This window comes from Suncus etruscus, chromosome 10 (genome assembly GCF_024139225.1).
Source record: "Suncus etruscus isolate mSunEtr1 chromosome 10, mSunEtr1.pri.cur, whole genome shotgun sequence".
NCBI classification, from domain to species: Eukaryota; Metazoa; Chordata; class Mammalia; order Eulipotyphla; family Soricidae; genus Suncus; species Suncus etruscus.
Genome location: NC_064857.1, coordinates 44,475,801 through 44,492,828, shown reverse-complemented (window position 1 = coordinate 44,492,828; position 17,028 = coordinate 44,475,801). Strand labels below are relative to the sequence as shown.

At 37.8% G+C, this 17,028-nt stretch overlaps 1 protein-coding gene across 1 annotated transcript in view; it reads right to left on the bottom strand.

Moving 5' to 3' along the window:
* Nucleotides 1-17,028, bottom strand: part of LOC126020153 (collagen alpha-1(XXII) chain-like) — a 240,502-nt gene that overhangs the window by 4,870 nt on the left and 218,604 nt on the right. The window contains exons 14-18 of the mRNA XM_049781619.1: nt 15,662-15,715; nt 10,644-10,697; nt 7,540-7,584; nt 6,644-6,697; nt 5,571-5,624 (exon numbers count right to left, since the gene is read on the bottom strand). Of these exons, the coding sequence (XP_049637576.1) occupies nt 5,571-5,624; nt 6,644-6,697; nt 7,540-7,584; nt 10,644-10,697; nt 15,662-15,715 (261 nt within the window). The remainder of the gene's footprint in view (nt 1-5,570; nt 5,625-6,643; nt 6,698-7,539; nt 7,585-10,643; nt 10,698-15,661; nt 15,716-17,028) is intronic.

The following is a 17,028-nucleotide window of genomic DNA, read 5'->3' as shown; positions in this document are numbered from 1 at the left end:
AATGAATGAATTCTATCCACTGCCCCGAAATTCATTAGAGAATACTGAGATTCAGGAGAGATGAAGAAATTCATCCAGCCCACAGGACAAGAAAAAGGGGCCAGAGATTAAATCCAAATGACTAATATCCGAAAACTCTGATGACTTAGAAAAGGCCCCAGTCAGTCCCTGCGTCAGAGCTCCAGCTGTGTTTTTCCCCACTTTTCACACCCTCCCTGGTTACCTATTTTTCTACTATTTTTATTAATTTTGACATGATTTTTCATATGAAATATTATTCCTCCAAGCTATATTCTATCTGCTTCTGTTCCTCACCTATATTGTTTGATTCATAAAATAAGGTTTTCACATACCAAGAACCATGTCTGCTTCTTGGAAGGATAGAAGCACCCCGCTAGGACTATACATTCTAAAGAACCTGGAATTTAGGGCCAGTCCTTCTGGGCTAAGTATCGTTTACTGATATGGGACTCAGGACCAGTATCTTCATCCTGCTTTTAGAATGAGCAAGGTGCTCAGTGAACCTTCAGATTGACTTCACATTGCAGAAAGGATTCAAAATACCCAGTTCAACAATTTGCTCTGAATGAATACCTGCTTGTTGAATGAAAAAAAGCACAGTGTAGAAAAGGGTGGTAAGCATGGTTAGACACATATCCTCATGCTAAAAAAGTGGGACTGGGATCTTCAGAGGATCAAGGTAGTCAGAGAAAACAGCAAAGTTATTTCAGTGCATAAGGACATGCTTTGTAAAAGCTTTGTAAAAGTCTTTGTAAGGAACTGTAGAATTTATATAAAGCAAAAACCATATATTCCTACCGGTTAAAATAGAAAACATTATTTATGGTCATTCAAACTTAAATGATAAAAGTTAAACAATACAGCAGTAAGAATTATTACTAAGGGCTGGACTGATAGCACAGTGGGTACAGCATTTGCTTGCATGCAGCTGACCCAGGGCTGACTCAGGTTCAATTCCCTTCCCGTGTATTCCATATGTTCCCCCAAGCCTGCCAGGTGAGATTTTTTTTTTTTATTTTGAGGGTGAAACAGTCTTCTACCTAGTACAGAGAGCCAGCTGCCTGTCAAAACTGCTCTTTTTATTGAGTCTAGAGACCACTCGTAGGTGGATTAGGGAGAACAGATAGCTCAGGTTATCCTGAGCCAGTCCCACCCAGGTTTACAAGTAAGGCAATCTCTGTTTTGGTATAAATCCAAGTTGTAAACAGACACACAAAGGATCCAGGTATGATCTTTGTCTTAGGTAAAATTAGGTGTAACCTAATTTTAACAATCATAATTTAAACCTAACTATACTTTCCTGCCTGATAATCTATCAAACATACCAGATGTATTTGCTAAGATAGTAATGTCGTTAAAAATCAATGTTTTCTCCTTTCTCTTCTTTACAACCATTGAATAAGTAACACAATATACATTTTGTTTTTGTTGGGTTTTTTTGGTCACTGCTCAAGGGTTACTTATTTTTTTCTCTGCACTCAGGAATTACTTCTGATAAGGCTCTGATATGGGCTGCTGTGGCTAGAACCTGGGTTAGTAGCATGCAAAGCAAATACCCTACATACTGTCACTTCAACTCTCATGCCAGCTCCCATAGTACACATCCAGATTATTGCAAGACTCACATGTGATCATGTAAGAGATTGTCCTACCAAAATAGAGGTTTATATACTTTCTTTGCCTTCTCTTTAAATGTAGGTAAAGTTAAACTCTGTTAGGCTCCCTTAATTACTACAACTATATTATCCTCAATACTTTAATATTATTATGTGATCAATTATATAAGTTATTTATCAGAAGTATGCAATTTTACTGTTTTATATAGGAAGATCTAAGGAAATAAATTATTTTATTTGCTTTTTAGGACTGTTACATATTCCAATGTATTGTACTTGTTTCTTTTTTTTTAAATAAAATCTTTCTTTAAACACCATTATTAAAAACATGATAGTAGTTGGGTTTCAGTCATAAAAACAATATCCCCCTTCACCAGTGCAACATTCTCATCTGATCAGAGCCAAGAGTAAGCTCTGAACACTGCCGATTGTGGTCCAAAACAAAACAAAAATAAACAAAAAAGAAAAAAATTATTAAGGAGGATGAAATTGAAAATTAGATCAGTGCCTCAAAGACAAAATAGGCAACTTCATCAATAAAAAAAGATAATAGAAAAGCTATTAAGGGGCTGAAGTGGTGGCACAAGTGGTAAGGCGTCTGCCTGCACTAACCTAGGACGGACCATAGTTCTATCCCCCCATGTTCCATATGGTCCCCCAAGCCAAAAGTGATTTCTAAGTGCATAGGCAGGAGTGACCGCTGTGGTTCACCGGGTATGGCCCCCACCAAAGAAACAAAGCAAAAAAGGCTATTGAGAAAATATGAGACTTTAATATACCAGTTACAATGTAAAAAAAAACAACCTTGGGGCCAGAGATTAGCATGGAGGTAGGGCATTTGCCTTGCATGCAGAAGGACAGTGGTTTGAATCCCAGCATCTCATATGGTACCCCAAGTCTGCAGTATAGAGCCAGGAGTAATTCCTGAGTGCTGCCAGGTGTGACCACCAAAAAAATCATAAAAAAGAATAATCTTAAAATTTTATTCAGAAAAGAGGAAAAAGTGAAAAGAGAAAAACAGCGGGTCAAAAATAGGATTAATATCTGAGCACTTCTCTTATTCACAAAGGGAGCTTGGTGCATTAATCCATGAGGCTCAAAAGGTTGCAATCAAAGTAAACCCAAACATAACATAATAATGCATATGTATTTAATACATAAAAATACAAAAATAGACTCTGACTTTAGGAACTGAGGTTTTATAATAGAGGAGAAAGGCAGCATGGGGGTCTTTTGGAATCTTTCAACTCAATATGTGTGTCAAAGTGAAATACTGCTGAGTCAGAATTATTATAATGGTTTTATCTCTACCCCTTCCCCCAAAAAATTTGCCCTTGAGAAAATCTATTGTAAAGCTGTTTGTCTTAATATACTAAGGTCTTCACATGTATAGAAGTATAGCACAGAGAAATTAGGATTGTTAGGCATTTGACTCAATAATATTGTTCTCCTGATGATTACTGGTTTTAAGCACTGAATAGTGTTTGTGAAGGATAACCAAACCAAACCAAACCAACAAACAAAAAAACATGGTGATATAGATTGCTAAAGAGAGGATATGAATCCAGGGTTTTGAGTGAAATCTATTCCTGAGATAAGAGGTTATTCTGAGAATTGTCACCCTCTTCACATGGACAACAAGGCAACTGTCTCAAGCCTAGCGTGGAGATCCAGCATGACACAGGCCCACTAGCAGCAAATATACAGCCTCATATGAAAGCTACCTTCACTCCCTTCCTTCCCTGGGGTTCGCAGAAGATCCTAGTGAAGAGGGTAGGGTCATATACAGATCAAAGTATTGTAGGAGGCTGAATTTGAGTCACCAAGGCCTCTACAAGTGAAAATGGGCTTCACTCAGTGAGTTCTGAAACATGAGGGACACAATCAGCTCTAAAACCTTCATTCTTGTTCAGAATTCTGGAGACAATGCATATAGTCATGTCACATGGTCATTAGAGATGAAACTTAATAGCTGACAGTTTTGGGTTTAAAAATCACCCAATGTCTCTACCAGTGGATCATGTAATTTAGAATTAAAAGCTATTAGAATCTTACTCATTCATGTATTTATTCAGTTGCTTATATAAAACTATCCCATATGCAGTACAGAATTAAAGTGTTATGTGACAAATATCAAGTGTACAATATCTACATGCTTGTAAGTACATTGAAACTATTTTCAAAGATATTCATAACTCTATTATCTGAGATTTCCTTAGCAGTTGAGAAAAGGGCATGTATATAGAGAGAATTTTATCCATTCTTTGTAATATTCAATTTTCTTTGTTTTCCATTACTACAGCATGGGCGACATAAGTTTGAATCAGGTCTCAAGCAACCTGGGGCCATTCCTGTGATACTTAGTCAGCTGTATTGGCAGTTCAACATGATTTAGAAGGTACAGTGCTTCTTGAATCTTGTGGTACAAAGATTACCTGGAATGGCCTGGTAATATGCAGGGGTGTTCAGGCCATAATTGACATCGGTTAGGGGTGCCGAAGATCTAACTGGGGTTGGGCACATGACAGGCATGTATCTTAACCTCCTCAGCTCTGGAATTGAAGGTGTTACATGTATATACATGCATTAGCTTAGTCCTTATGAGAAGGCCTTGGGCCAAGTGAAATGAACATGTTTCTGTTCATGACTTAGCATGTAAGTATCCAATTTCTCCCTTCCCCTTTCATAGCTCTCAGACTGCTTTTAGATAGAAGGTTTTTTCCTCTATGTTCTAACAGACCATATTCAAACACTGACTAACCATCATAAGTTTTATGAATTGAGTTCTCTCCCCTCATTACTATAAATGCTGATATTTTAACCACACTATCTTCCTTGAAAATAGGGCCATTTCCCATGTAGCTAATTAACTGAAATGAGTAAGTTTATCTTATGTCAGTATACCTAGTCCTCTGATTAAAACAAGGGCACAAATGAAGATAAAGACAGCTACTAAAGAGGGGTATGCTTCCAAAAAGCAGGGAATGCCAATAACTTCAAGTAAACTAAAAGTTTTCAAATAGGGATACCTGGAACAAATTCTTACTGAAAACTAGAAGAAGAAAGCAACCACAGTGACATCTTGTTCTTGCAGCTTTCAGAATGAACATAAAAAGAAAAAAAATACAGATTGAATACTTAGCCACTAGAATAGTGAGTAGTGAGGCAATATATTCTATTGTTTTACTGAGTTAACTTATCATTCTTTTTTCTTTTTTTTTGTTTTTATTGTTGTTGTTGTTGTTGTGAAAATCCTAACTATCTGGCACATAGGACATATATAGTACATTAGAATGGCCAAAATCTAAAGTGAGAGTGGACGGGAGGGCTGAGCTTGTCATGTAGCATCACCATTTAAAACAAAAAACTGTGTAGCTAGAGAGATAGCACAGAGATAGGGCATTTACCTTGGAAATGACCAACCTGGGAAAAACCCCAGTTCAATTACCAGCATCCCATATGGTCCCCTGAACCTTCCAGTAGCAATTTCTGATCACAGAGCCAGGAGTAACCCCTGAGAGTTGCTAGGTATGGCCCCCAAACCAAAGTAAATAAATAAAATAAAGATGTGTGATGGGGTTCAGAAAAATTTTATATTAAAGTGTAGTCAATACAGAAACTTGGGGAAGCACCCTATTTACTTGTTAAACATGTTGTCATCTTTTACTTCTTTTTTTTTTTTTTTGGTGGGGGGAGCCACACCCAGTGACGATAAGGGGTTACTCCTGGCTATGCACTCAGAAATCACTCCTAGCTTGAGGGAACATATGGGATGCAGAGGGGTTAGAAGGCAAATGTCCTATAGCTGTGCCAATGCTCCAGCCCCCTATCATCTTTTAAATAATCTTTAGGGCAGTTCTAAAATGAATCAAGCAAGTATCACTGCAGTAAATGGGCCCTGCCCATACAAACTAGTTTCAAATCAAAACTTACCGGTGGGCCTCTTAGTCCTCGAAGACCCTGTGGTCCTATGGGTCCCGTGTCTCCCTGGAACAGAGAGAGAGAGAGATCCTGTTATGACAGAGTTTACCACAGGAAGATAATGGAGGTAACATTGCAAGTGCTGAACAAACCTCACCAAGTTACCCAAGTGAAATAAGAAACTTGATCCAGATCCTTTCAGCTATGGTTACTAAAAATCAAAAAATCTTTCCTATGTGAGTATACTCAAATATACCCATCTCACTGCATGTGTATATTTATTTAATTGAAAGGATCAGAGATTCTTGTGTCAGTTCCACTTCAAATACCAGCTTTCACAGTAAGGGAAACAGTTTGTACAGGGTTGAAGATTCCCAACTGGCCTTTCATAGGGCCTTTCCAGTGACACCCTGGCATGTGATAATTCTCTACCTGCCCTAGGGGAATAAGCCAAAACAAAACAAAATAAAACAGAAGCTTAACTATGCTCTAAACAAGTACACAATAAAAATTATCACTTTTTTTTTTGGTCTTTTAGAAGGTCCTCCTTTTAAAATGATGCCCATAGTTGGCAGGAACTACTCCCAAAGATGTTCGATTAACCAGGACAATGATTCAATATAAAGATCAGCATTGCAGTGCTGTTTGTGTTTTGTGGTTCTGGACATCTCCAAGATACCCCAGGGATATTCAGAAGCCATAAAGGTTTCATCTGTGATGCACAGGATACCACAGGTTGGCCTCCCCTAAGGATGACCATGGTATCCCCTACACACTACTGACTGTACTAGGATGGACTATTATTTATGGAGTAGTGTACCCCCAAGAAATGGCCCTTATAAAGAAAAATACAGGAAACCCATATTTTTGTGGAATATGTCAAAGACTCCAGCAGAAAAAAACTTATGGTGTTAACAGATGAAAGAACATTGAGCTTGGTGTCCTGAATGTGTGCCTCAGTGACTACACAGAGAACTCACTTCCCAGATACAGTTTCTAGGTGTCTTTTTGTCCTTATATGACTCTCTCCTTCATTTTCTTCACACCTCCTCCTCAAAAAGACTCTCATTAAAATCTATACTTACATCTTTTCCTGGTAGCCCTTCTTGTCCAGGTGGCCCAATGGCACCAGGCTCTCCCTAGAAAGGGGAAGCATAAAAATAATGCCTGGTGTTAAGAAGAAGGCAACAAAACAAAACAAAATAAAACAAAGCCTATTGCATCTGACATAGTGTCTAAGTACCTGGAAGGGACAGGAAAGGCTTAGCTGTGGCCCATCAGAAAGTACCCAATTGAATTCTAACTTGAGCAAAGGTCTGCAGTGCCCCAAGGCAAATTATGAGTCCTGGGCCACAGATACCTCTCTGAGATGCAGAGGAATGCCAGACAAATGTCAGGCAAACTGGATAAGAACTCTACTGCCCCAACTGTATAAGAACTCTACTGCCCCACTTGCTTGGGACAAGGGCCCCATCCCTTCTGCTATATTCTCTTTGCTCCTTTTCAACAGAACACATCAGAAGTGTAACCAGAAAGCCCATACATTTTCTTAATTTGGCATATTTGTAAAATATAATGGAAGTTATGATGAGAAATTAGACTGCAACATCTGTCCAGCTGTGATATACCCCAAACTATCAGCACATAAATTCTGGGACCCCGGGGGAAAATTAACTTAGTGCACCAGGCTTCAATTTCTTCCTCTTACACTTAAGTTTACTAATATTATATCCCATAGTACCCAAGGTTGCTTAGCCAACAGAATTCATGCCTGGCCCTGAGCTGATATGAAGAATTGTTGTAGAACAGTTTCTATCTCCCAGAAGAGTTAGTGATGACAAATAAAAACTACAGTTAGGCACATCATCTTTCTTGGGTGTCAAAATACTACTCTCCCTAGTTTTCAGTATTCAGACCCTAATATCTGAAGGTGTCAGTGCTGTTCCACCTGGAATGAGTCTTTAGAGGGAAAACTACTCACCCGTGGACCAGGTGCACCTGCGTCACCGGTGTGTCCCTTGAAGCCCTGCAGAAACAAGAATGAAATTATTCCAGCAGAGAGCAGGGTGACAGGCAAGAAAAAGCAGCCAGCATATGTGATTTTCCAGAACACTTGGGGTTTACTCATGCATCAATTGCAAATTAGAGGGTCTGACTCTGTGAAGCAATGGTTGGTGAGTGTGTGAGCAGGAGCAGATTCCTCCTGCTCACTCTGCACCATGTGTAGAGCTGAGCAACGTTGTTCGACATATGGCCGATGATGCATCATCCAAGTATTTCCTGAAATTCCTTTCTCAGATTCCTGATATTGTTGTTCTTGCACTCACTTCATGGCTTTTAGGCATGTGCTTCTCTTGTGGACCACAACATTGCCTTTAGCCCAAGTTAGGTGCTGGGGTGCCTTAAATCTCCTTGTAATCACACTTTTGCTTGCTCTCCTTATTCAAAACACAACTGATTATTACCTGATGCACTATGATAGAATTCTAAGGCTTAATGGCAAAGAGCAAGCTGTTTGCTGACATTATCATTTTTGACAGGACAGATAAGAAAACTAAAGGTTAGGAAAGAAAAGAGGGAAAATGGCACTCTGTGCATTCCCTAATACCCACAGAACTTTATTCAATGTTTTGTACTTTAGGTGAAACAATGGTAGATAAAAAAAAAAAAAAAAAGCTATTCCAGAGTCTGATGTACTGTATGCTCCTTCCATTCCCTCACTACTTTCACCTTCCTAATTGGAGAAATAACACTGTATTTCCAGGTTGACTGACACAGGCCGGTGCCTGGTCAGAAATATTGAGGAAATGTCAGGATGATTAAAGAGAAAGAAGAGGAGGAAGAGGAAGTTCTCTTACATTGAATTTCAGAGTCAACTACTGTAACCTCAGAAAAGTGGTTTCCTATTGTTCTGGAAACCTAAGGGATAAATCAATTCCCACATGACAGAGCCTGATAGAATCAATATATGGGCGGGGTGTGAGATATTATCTAGTTGGATGACATGGTGATGACCTCAGACTCTAGTCTGCAATTGAAACAAGGCTTTCCATTTCCATCTGTGAGATGTCATCTTGGGTGCTTACATTTGCTTACATCTTTACTTCTTTAAAACAAAACTCTACAGTATAGATGTAAGATGGAATGAAACAGAAATATATATTCTTCCTGACAAAACAGATTAAGACTTGAAAGTGAAACTAAGCAAAGTTTCTTGCTGGGTGCCAGCATCTTTCCCAAAGATGCCAGAATCCCTAAGTAAAATCTGCTGAGATATAGGGACTTGGATGTGTTCTTTTTTTCCAAATGATCCTGGAGAATGGCATCAAATGAAACACTGCAGAGGCATCACAGAGTGAAACATGGAATTTACATATTTCATCTAGTCCTTTATCATTTAGAACCATCTTATAAAAACAGATGTTATACCAATGCCCATTTCACAGAAAAAGGAATAGGAGTTCAGAAAGTTCCTGACTGACATTACAAAGTTAAGGAATGACAAAATGAAAGTTGACCTCTGATTTGTTTATCTGAAGTCCAACCCTTGCATGTTTGAGGAGGTGCGGCTTCTCCCACATCCCAGGTTTCTAGTCTCTTGTCTCCACACTACCATAAACTAAATCTATTTCCCTTAATCGATCAGATCACTATGGTCCTCAAATGGGTCTTGATTCTTGATTAACCTGGACTGCAAGAAAACACCTCTTCTTCCACTCGTGGAATACAGGTGGGGTGGGGGAAAGAGGAGGGAAATGGAGGACATTGGTAATGGGAATGTTAATGTGATGGTGAGGGGAGTTCTTAATATGACTGAAACCAAACTACATCATGTCTGTAATCAAGGAGCTTAAATAAAGATATAAAAAAATTTAAAAAATTAAAAAAAATATTTTATACTAAAAAAAATTGCCAATTTTGAGTTCTTATCCTTCACAGAATTTGTTATGCACCATTCTGTAGTTCCTGATGCAATCAGTGAAAAGTAAAATCTAAGAATAAGGAAATTTATTTTTGTATTTTATTTCCTCTTTACTGGATATTTGCCAGATGAGTTATTGATCATTTTATAAAAAATTTAATGAAATAGAATTAGTGTTTCATTCTCCTAGTTCTTACCAGAAAATCGAATTTAAAAATTTTTATTAAAATCATATTTTTAAAAAGATAATTACATAAGTAATATTGAGATTATGGAGGAAGCATTTAATAAAATAGTCTCAACAATTTCGAAAATATATAGCCTGAGTTCATTTTTATAGGAAAAGTTTCTACATATGTTATATATGTGTGCTTGGGTATAAATTTAGATATGGAAATATTGGAAGTCATATATAAAAAGAGTAAAGAATAACACTAAAAATGTTAACAGAACTCTTAACTGTTATAGAATATTAAATAACTTTCTCTTCCTCATAATTTTCTTTTTTTATCATTGTAACCAGCATTGATATTGTTATGCAGTGAGAATAAGTTATGTTTATAATTCAGAAAAATAAAACCCTTTAGCAATGGAAAGTTTTCAAATGGAAATTTTATATTTATTTTTAGTTTTTTTTCAACCAGAGAGAGCATATTAGAATTATAATAAATAAGATATATAGATTAAAAACATGGTAACAGAGTTTCTGTATTTGAAAGTATATTTTCATAACTTTATCAGATGTAAAACTGCTCCTTCCCTTAAGGAGATGGGCCAAAGTCCTAGAGGAAGGGGATGTCTAAGACCTTTATTATAAGAACCTTTTAGAGGGGTCAGAGTGATACTACAGCATGTAGGCATTTGTCTTGCATGTAGCCAACCAGTGTTTGATTCCTGCATCATAAATGGTTACCTGGTTAACATTGGGAAAGATTGCTGAGTCCAGAGCTAGGAGTAAGACCTGAACCTCAAAATAAAGCAAAACAAACATAAAAAGGAAACACTAGAGCAGTCTCTATGAATTCACATAACATGAGCCCTATACTTGAGGACATTGTTCTGTCCTTCCTTCCTCTTCCTCCTTTTCACCGTCTTACTCTCCCTCGCCCACACCACACAAATATCAATATATACACACATACAAACACATATGTTGCACTTACAGGAGGGCCTCGTGTACCCTCTGGTCCTGGTGGACCCGGCTCTCCAGTTTTGCCCTGAGAGTAAAGAAGAAAAGAAGTGTTTTATTATTTAAATGCCCTCCCTACTCTTAGCTGCCTGGGTTTCATATCTTTGCATTTGCATAAACCAGTAATCTCTTGACATTGAGATTCATTATGCTCTCTAAAAATCACCATGTTCAGGCCATATGGTGTTCTTGGTTTTCTGGGGACAATTCTGGTTACGAAGTTTAATCTTTGGAACAATTCAGAGCTCATTCTCAGAAGGACTCTGAGAAATTATGTAGCCACAGAAGTTCTAAGTGGCATTGTTCTTACAGAAATAATTCAAGGAAGCTATCCACTCTTGCCTTTTAGAAAATGTGACACTGACGCCCTAAATTGTAAAGATTTAACAGTAATATATGAATCCAAAAGTTAGGATACTGCTTTAGCTCAGATAAAAGAGGGTTCTGTTATTGGCTCATATTTTGAAAACTGCATCAGTTTGTAATATAATGAAGGTAATGGAAATTTTTAAAAATTATTACCAGGATCTTGAGACTTCTCTGGATAGAATAAAGTCAAAGTGTTCTAAAGTTCAATAATTTAGTTTGTGAGTGGTAGAGCATGTGGAGAGGAGGGCCACGGAGAGAGGGCACAAACACTGGTGGGTCAATGTATAACACTGACATGCTGCTCACATTGTAACAGAAGGTCACTCTGTTACAAAAAACGCCATCTCTAAAATTGTCCCCTTGTTTTTCAAGGTTTAACAACTTTGAGTACCAGGGAAGTGGGTCTGATACTCATAGAAGAACAGTAAAAAAAATAAATCCTTGGATTTTGACTGAAAGATATGATAAAACTTTCAAATTTCCAATATGATGATTCTCCTGTCTCAGTTTATTTGATTCTAGGTTATGTGATTGTTTTGTTTTGTTTTGATTTTTGGGCCACACCCGGTGACACTCAGGGGTTACTCCGGGCTATGTGCTCAGAAACCGCTCCTGGTTTAGGGGGACACAGGAGATGCAAGGGATCGCATGCAGGTCCGCCTTGGGTCAGCCACATGCAAAGCAAGTGCCCTACTACTGAGCTGTCTCTCCAGCCCCAGCTTATGTGATCTTAAGGTATAATTCAGAAAAAATGATTCTCCATAAATATTTAAAAACTCTTTTTTGTGGCATTTATATTCAAGGATACATTGGACCAGTCTCATGTCTTTCAACAGTCATGTTGGAATACCATGTGTATCAGCAGAAAGAAAACTATCACATTTTCTTCTTTTTTAAAATAATTTTTATTGTGACCAATGTGAATTACAAGTCTATCACATTTTCATTGTTCTGGACTCAACTCTCATCTTTACACAATTATGCCAGCAAGTTAGCACATTGGTGGCACTATTGATAATCCTCTGGCCCAGTACTGATACACAGATAGATTAAATGATCTGATTCAAGTCACAACTCATTGCTAGGGTTCTCATGTAGACATTTTTGACTCTAGACTATCTTTTCTATGTCATCTACTAAAATTTAAAAGCTGTTTCTATAAACAGCCTGTCAGGCAATAACTCATATATCCATTAACTATCTAACATCTACCTACATCCATCTATTTCCATAACATTCTGAATAGGTTATGGGATAGAGAGGCTGTACAAGGGTAAAGTGTTTGCTTTGCATGCAGTCACCCTGGGTTCAAATTCAACGTCACCTTTGAGCCCCTGAGCCCCACCAAGAGTGAAGCCTGAGGCAGGGCCAGTCAGGAGTAAACCTTAAGCATGGCAAAGGGACAAATCACCGTAAATAGTGAGCATCTAACACTTACAGGAAATGCAGTTCATCCTGTTTCTTACTCAGGAGGGCATCAAGCCTTGCTTAAGTGTTGTGAACAGTCTAAATACTATAAAGACTATGAACAGAATCACCTCAGGGGGTGCATGACACTGTGCGACTGAAAGCACAGGGGAGTATGTTATTGCCTCCAGGATAAAGTCTCAATCAAAATAGACTTGCCAATGGACATAAAATAATCTTTAGGTTTCTTGGTAGAATGGAAAAAGGAATTCTAGGTTATGTTCCTGAGAAATTCTGAGAATTCAGTGAGACTGAGCTGATTTGACTGCTAGCGTGACACCCCCTTTAGATCACCATTGGCAACTTTGCTTCCTATTTCATTCTTCACTCATGGTGCCTCAGGGGATCACCTTCTAAATAATCCACCTATCCTCTTGTTGATTTTTCTAGTCTGTTTTTGGAATGTCTCCACTTTTACTTATCTGTGCAGATTTCCTTCTAAGCAGGCAGACTCAGAAATGTCAGACACAGAGAAAACTGGGAGTTCTAGAATATCCTCTAGTTAGGAGCCACTTCGTTATCCTCCTCTAGAACTGCCCCAATCACCCAAGCAATCATGTCCACCGCCTCCCCAGAATAGGTCTGTCTTTGTGTACATCTGTGGCTGCTGTCTGGCCCAGTCTTGTCAGGAAAAGACATTTATTAAAATGACTAAATGAAGATTTATTAAAAAAACTGTTTATTCTGTGCTGTAAATGGCATTCATCACTGAAAAAAAAAGAGGGTTTTTATTTATCGTTTTTTTTTTTTTTGTCCAGTTTTGGATTCTGGGGTTATCTTGTGAGATATGAGTCTCAGATGCATCAATTACAAACTGTGTAATCTTGCTTTATTTTCCCCCTACTTGTATCCTTATGCAAGGCAAAAAATGGTGTCTATGCTTTCACAAATGTAATGGATTTTACATGGAAAATAGAAGGAAACACTCAGTATCCTCAGGCTTCAGTGGGCACTGAGTAGCTATCAGATGCAATGGTAATATTTGTTTCTTTCTCTTCCCACATTCTGTCACCTCCTTACTGCAGACAGCACTACTGGACCTCAGCCTTTAGGGCCTTAGCAGGCGTTTTTTTCTTTCTTTCTTTCTTTCTTTCTTTCTTTCTTTCTTTCTTTCTTTCTTTCTTTCTTTCTTTCTTTCTTTCTTTCTTTCTTTCTTTCTTTCTTTCTTTCTTTCTTTCTTTCTTTCTTTCTTTCTCTTCTTTCTTTCTTTCTTTCTTTCTTTCTTTCTTTCTTTCTTTCTTTCTTTCTTTCTTTCTTTCTTTCTTTCTTTCTTTCTTTCTTTCTTTCTTTCTTTCTTTCTTTCTTTCTTTCTTTCTTTCTTTCTTTCTCTTTCTTTCTTTCTTTTCTTTCTTTCTTTCTTTCTTTCTTTCTTTCTTTCTTTCTTTCTTTCTTTCTTTCTTTCTTTCTTCTTTCTTTCTTTCTTTCTTTCTTTCTTTCTTTTTTTTTTTTTTTTTTGCCACTGCAAGCTATTTCTTTTCCTCTCAGCAGTGAATTCTGGCTTCAGCATCTGGCAAACAGTGTAAAATGATAAAGGAGATGCTTCCGGCAAGTTGCCTGAGATGCAGAATGAGTCATAATCGCTTATGACCAAACAAATTAAATGGGACATAAACCTCACTGTAGAAACCTTTATGCAATTCCACTTAGTGGTTCTAAAAGCCCCGCAGTTCTGACCTCACCGTGAGTCAAAACTAGGGCAGTTGGAAAAAGAACTTACTAAAACAATTAACTGTTAGCTAAGCTGGATGCATCTAACATATTTCTCACCCCCATTTGATTCTTGAGCAACTCAGGCAAGTTGGTGCTATTATTTTCATTCTATTTAAAAGGAAAATGAAACCTGAGCTGCCTTTTAGTCAGTCCAGGTCTAAAAGCTCATCTGGAGTGGAAACAGCATCCAATGCTAGATTTTCTTTTGTGACTTATAATTGTAAGGTTGGCATCAATTACTCCCATTTAATTATCATATTTAAAATGTCATTTTGTCATTAAAGTTTGCACAAGGCTCCAAAATAAACTAAGGTCAATGCTAATTACTCTCATTAGCGTTTTGTGGAGTCTCCCATTATTTCTTCTTTAGGTAAACCCTAGAAAATTATAGAGTTCCATACAGAATGACATGGAATACATACTGCTCTGTAACTCTGCTTTTTTGTTTAGCAATATATCTTGCTAAGAAAAGTATCAGTTTATTTGATGTAACAATTGCTGGTAATGCGTGTACTCACGTTTATCAGTATTAATGATGGGGTAAAAAGGTTTGGTTGAGGGAAATTGTTTGGGTTGTATGAGTTGATGGTCAAAGTTTATTATTAGTTCTACACTCATGGAACATTCCTGCAAGTGCTCAAGGGAATAGATGTAGTACCAGGGATTGAACTGGGATCAGCTGCATTCAAGACAAATGTCTTAACACTGGTACCAGCTCTCGAGCTCCATACTCATTTTCTAAAATTTGGATGTAACCATCCATCTTTTCTCTTGACACTGGGACTCTGAAAAAATTGGTGAAGACAAAAGAGGAGCTAACATTTGAATAATCATTGTTAGCATAGAGTCTTGAGCATGGCTCAGGATATTGACCAACCCAAGGAGGAAAAGCTGATTTTAAAGTCTTAGATGTAGGTCACTAAAAATCCCTGCACAGTCTCAACCAACAATTTCAGGGATGAGGAGGTTTACTCTTGATCACTCAGTTCAACCCCTGTAGTTTCGCAGAACAGCTCACATTAAAGGATAGAAAAGGAAAGGTAGACATTCATATCAAGATTGAAGGAAGGGAAATAGCAATTTCTAGCCCCATGGAGTAAGCAAGGGAGACATAGACTTTTGGTGAGCATTTTCAGGTTCATCCCATGCCTCTAGTTCACCTGGTTGTGTCCCCATCCAAATCAATAGGTGAGGTTCAGGGGTCCAAGCTAGGCGTCTAACCTGCCCACCATATGGCATTGGAGCTATCAAGTTACCGCCACAATATTGTTTCTTGAGTTGAAAAGTGTGGACACTAATACACTAATACTTACCTGGGAAGATGGGGTAAATGAATTAGCACGTACAAAATAATTCTCATTGTGCCTATCTCATAGCAGTTCCCCATAGCAACTGTTACTGGAAAGTGAATGATTTTATTTGCAAAATATGAAATAAGTTTCTTACTTGTTCTCCTGGGAGACCTGGTTTTCCATCCCTGCCTTCCTTGCCTTCTTCTCCCTATAAGAGAAATTTGAAATGGTTAGGTCATCATTTTTCAACTAGTGTGCTGTGAGATATTGTCTGGTGTGCCCTAGGAAAAATTCCAATTACATTTGTAACATGAGGCTCTGGCATGATTGGTTTATTTGTGAGCACATGTTACAGACTATAAAAACTAAAGACAGAGAGAGATTGAAAGCTGTTGACAAAAAGCATTGTAGTAAATGCTGTGCCTTGGATAGCCATGCTAACAACAAATCAACTAGCAGTATCAAAGGAGAGACCAGACTCTCTATTGACTATCTCTATCTTGACAATTTACTGTTCACAGTTTAGCTTCAGAAACTATTTATTCTTGTGTATGAAGAAATAGAGATGGGTGAGTATTTAAATTTGTAAACATAAAGAAGGACAAAACAATAGGTAAATAGATTCAGGACATTTATAATTAACTATATATTTGTAGTTAGAACCTGGTGAGAGATCCTAGCACCCTCCTGGGTCAAACCCAGTCCCTGAGAATAGCAGGTGTGCGTTACATCAAAAAATAAAATAGAAAGGTAGAATGTGGCCTAGCAAAGCATCTGAAAATAAAATATAACTTTATAATGATATGCTTTTCACTTTACAAACTCTGTATTATTATGCAAGCCTTTATGGTCTCAGTCTCCACTTCTTGCCTTTAGTAAGAGAAAATATACCTACACTACCATGGGAGGAGTTGAGATTTAAACACATATGTAAAGGGCCTTTTTACATATCTCAGAGTTGGCATTCTAGAGAAGATATTTATTGTTTTAATTCAAGGAATCTAATTTGGGGGCTGGAGCAATAGTAAAGCATGTAGGACACTTGCTTTACAGAGTTCCAAACTCTGGCAACCCAATGTTCCCCTGAGCCTTCCAGAAGTGATCCCTAAGCTGAGAGCCAAAAGAAAAGTATATCCAAAAATAAAAAAAAAGAAGTAAAAGAAGCTGATTTGGAGATATTAATGAGTGCTTACAATAAATTACACTGACTATAAAGAAATGGGAGGCTTTTCTTAACACATGCTTTATTGAAGCCAGTTAAAATAAATAAATATATACATATACTTTATAGGTTGTTGTGTATGTAAATATTTTAGGGGATTATTATGTTACTGACCCTAACCTGATCGGGGTTTGTGCCCTACCCTAGGGTGTGACCTGGCATTCTGCCCCCACCCTCGGGTAGTACCTGATTCTGCTTCCACCATTGGGTGGTATCTGATCCCACCATTGGGTGGTACCTGATTCTGGGGGGATAAAAACAAGGGTCTGTGGAAGGCGAGAGGCTTTTGGCAGGAACTG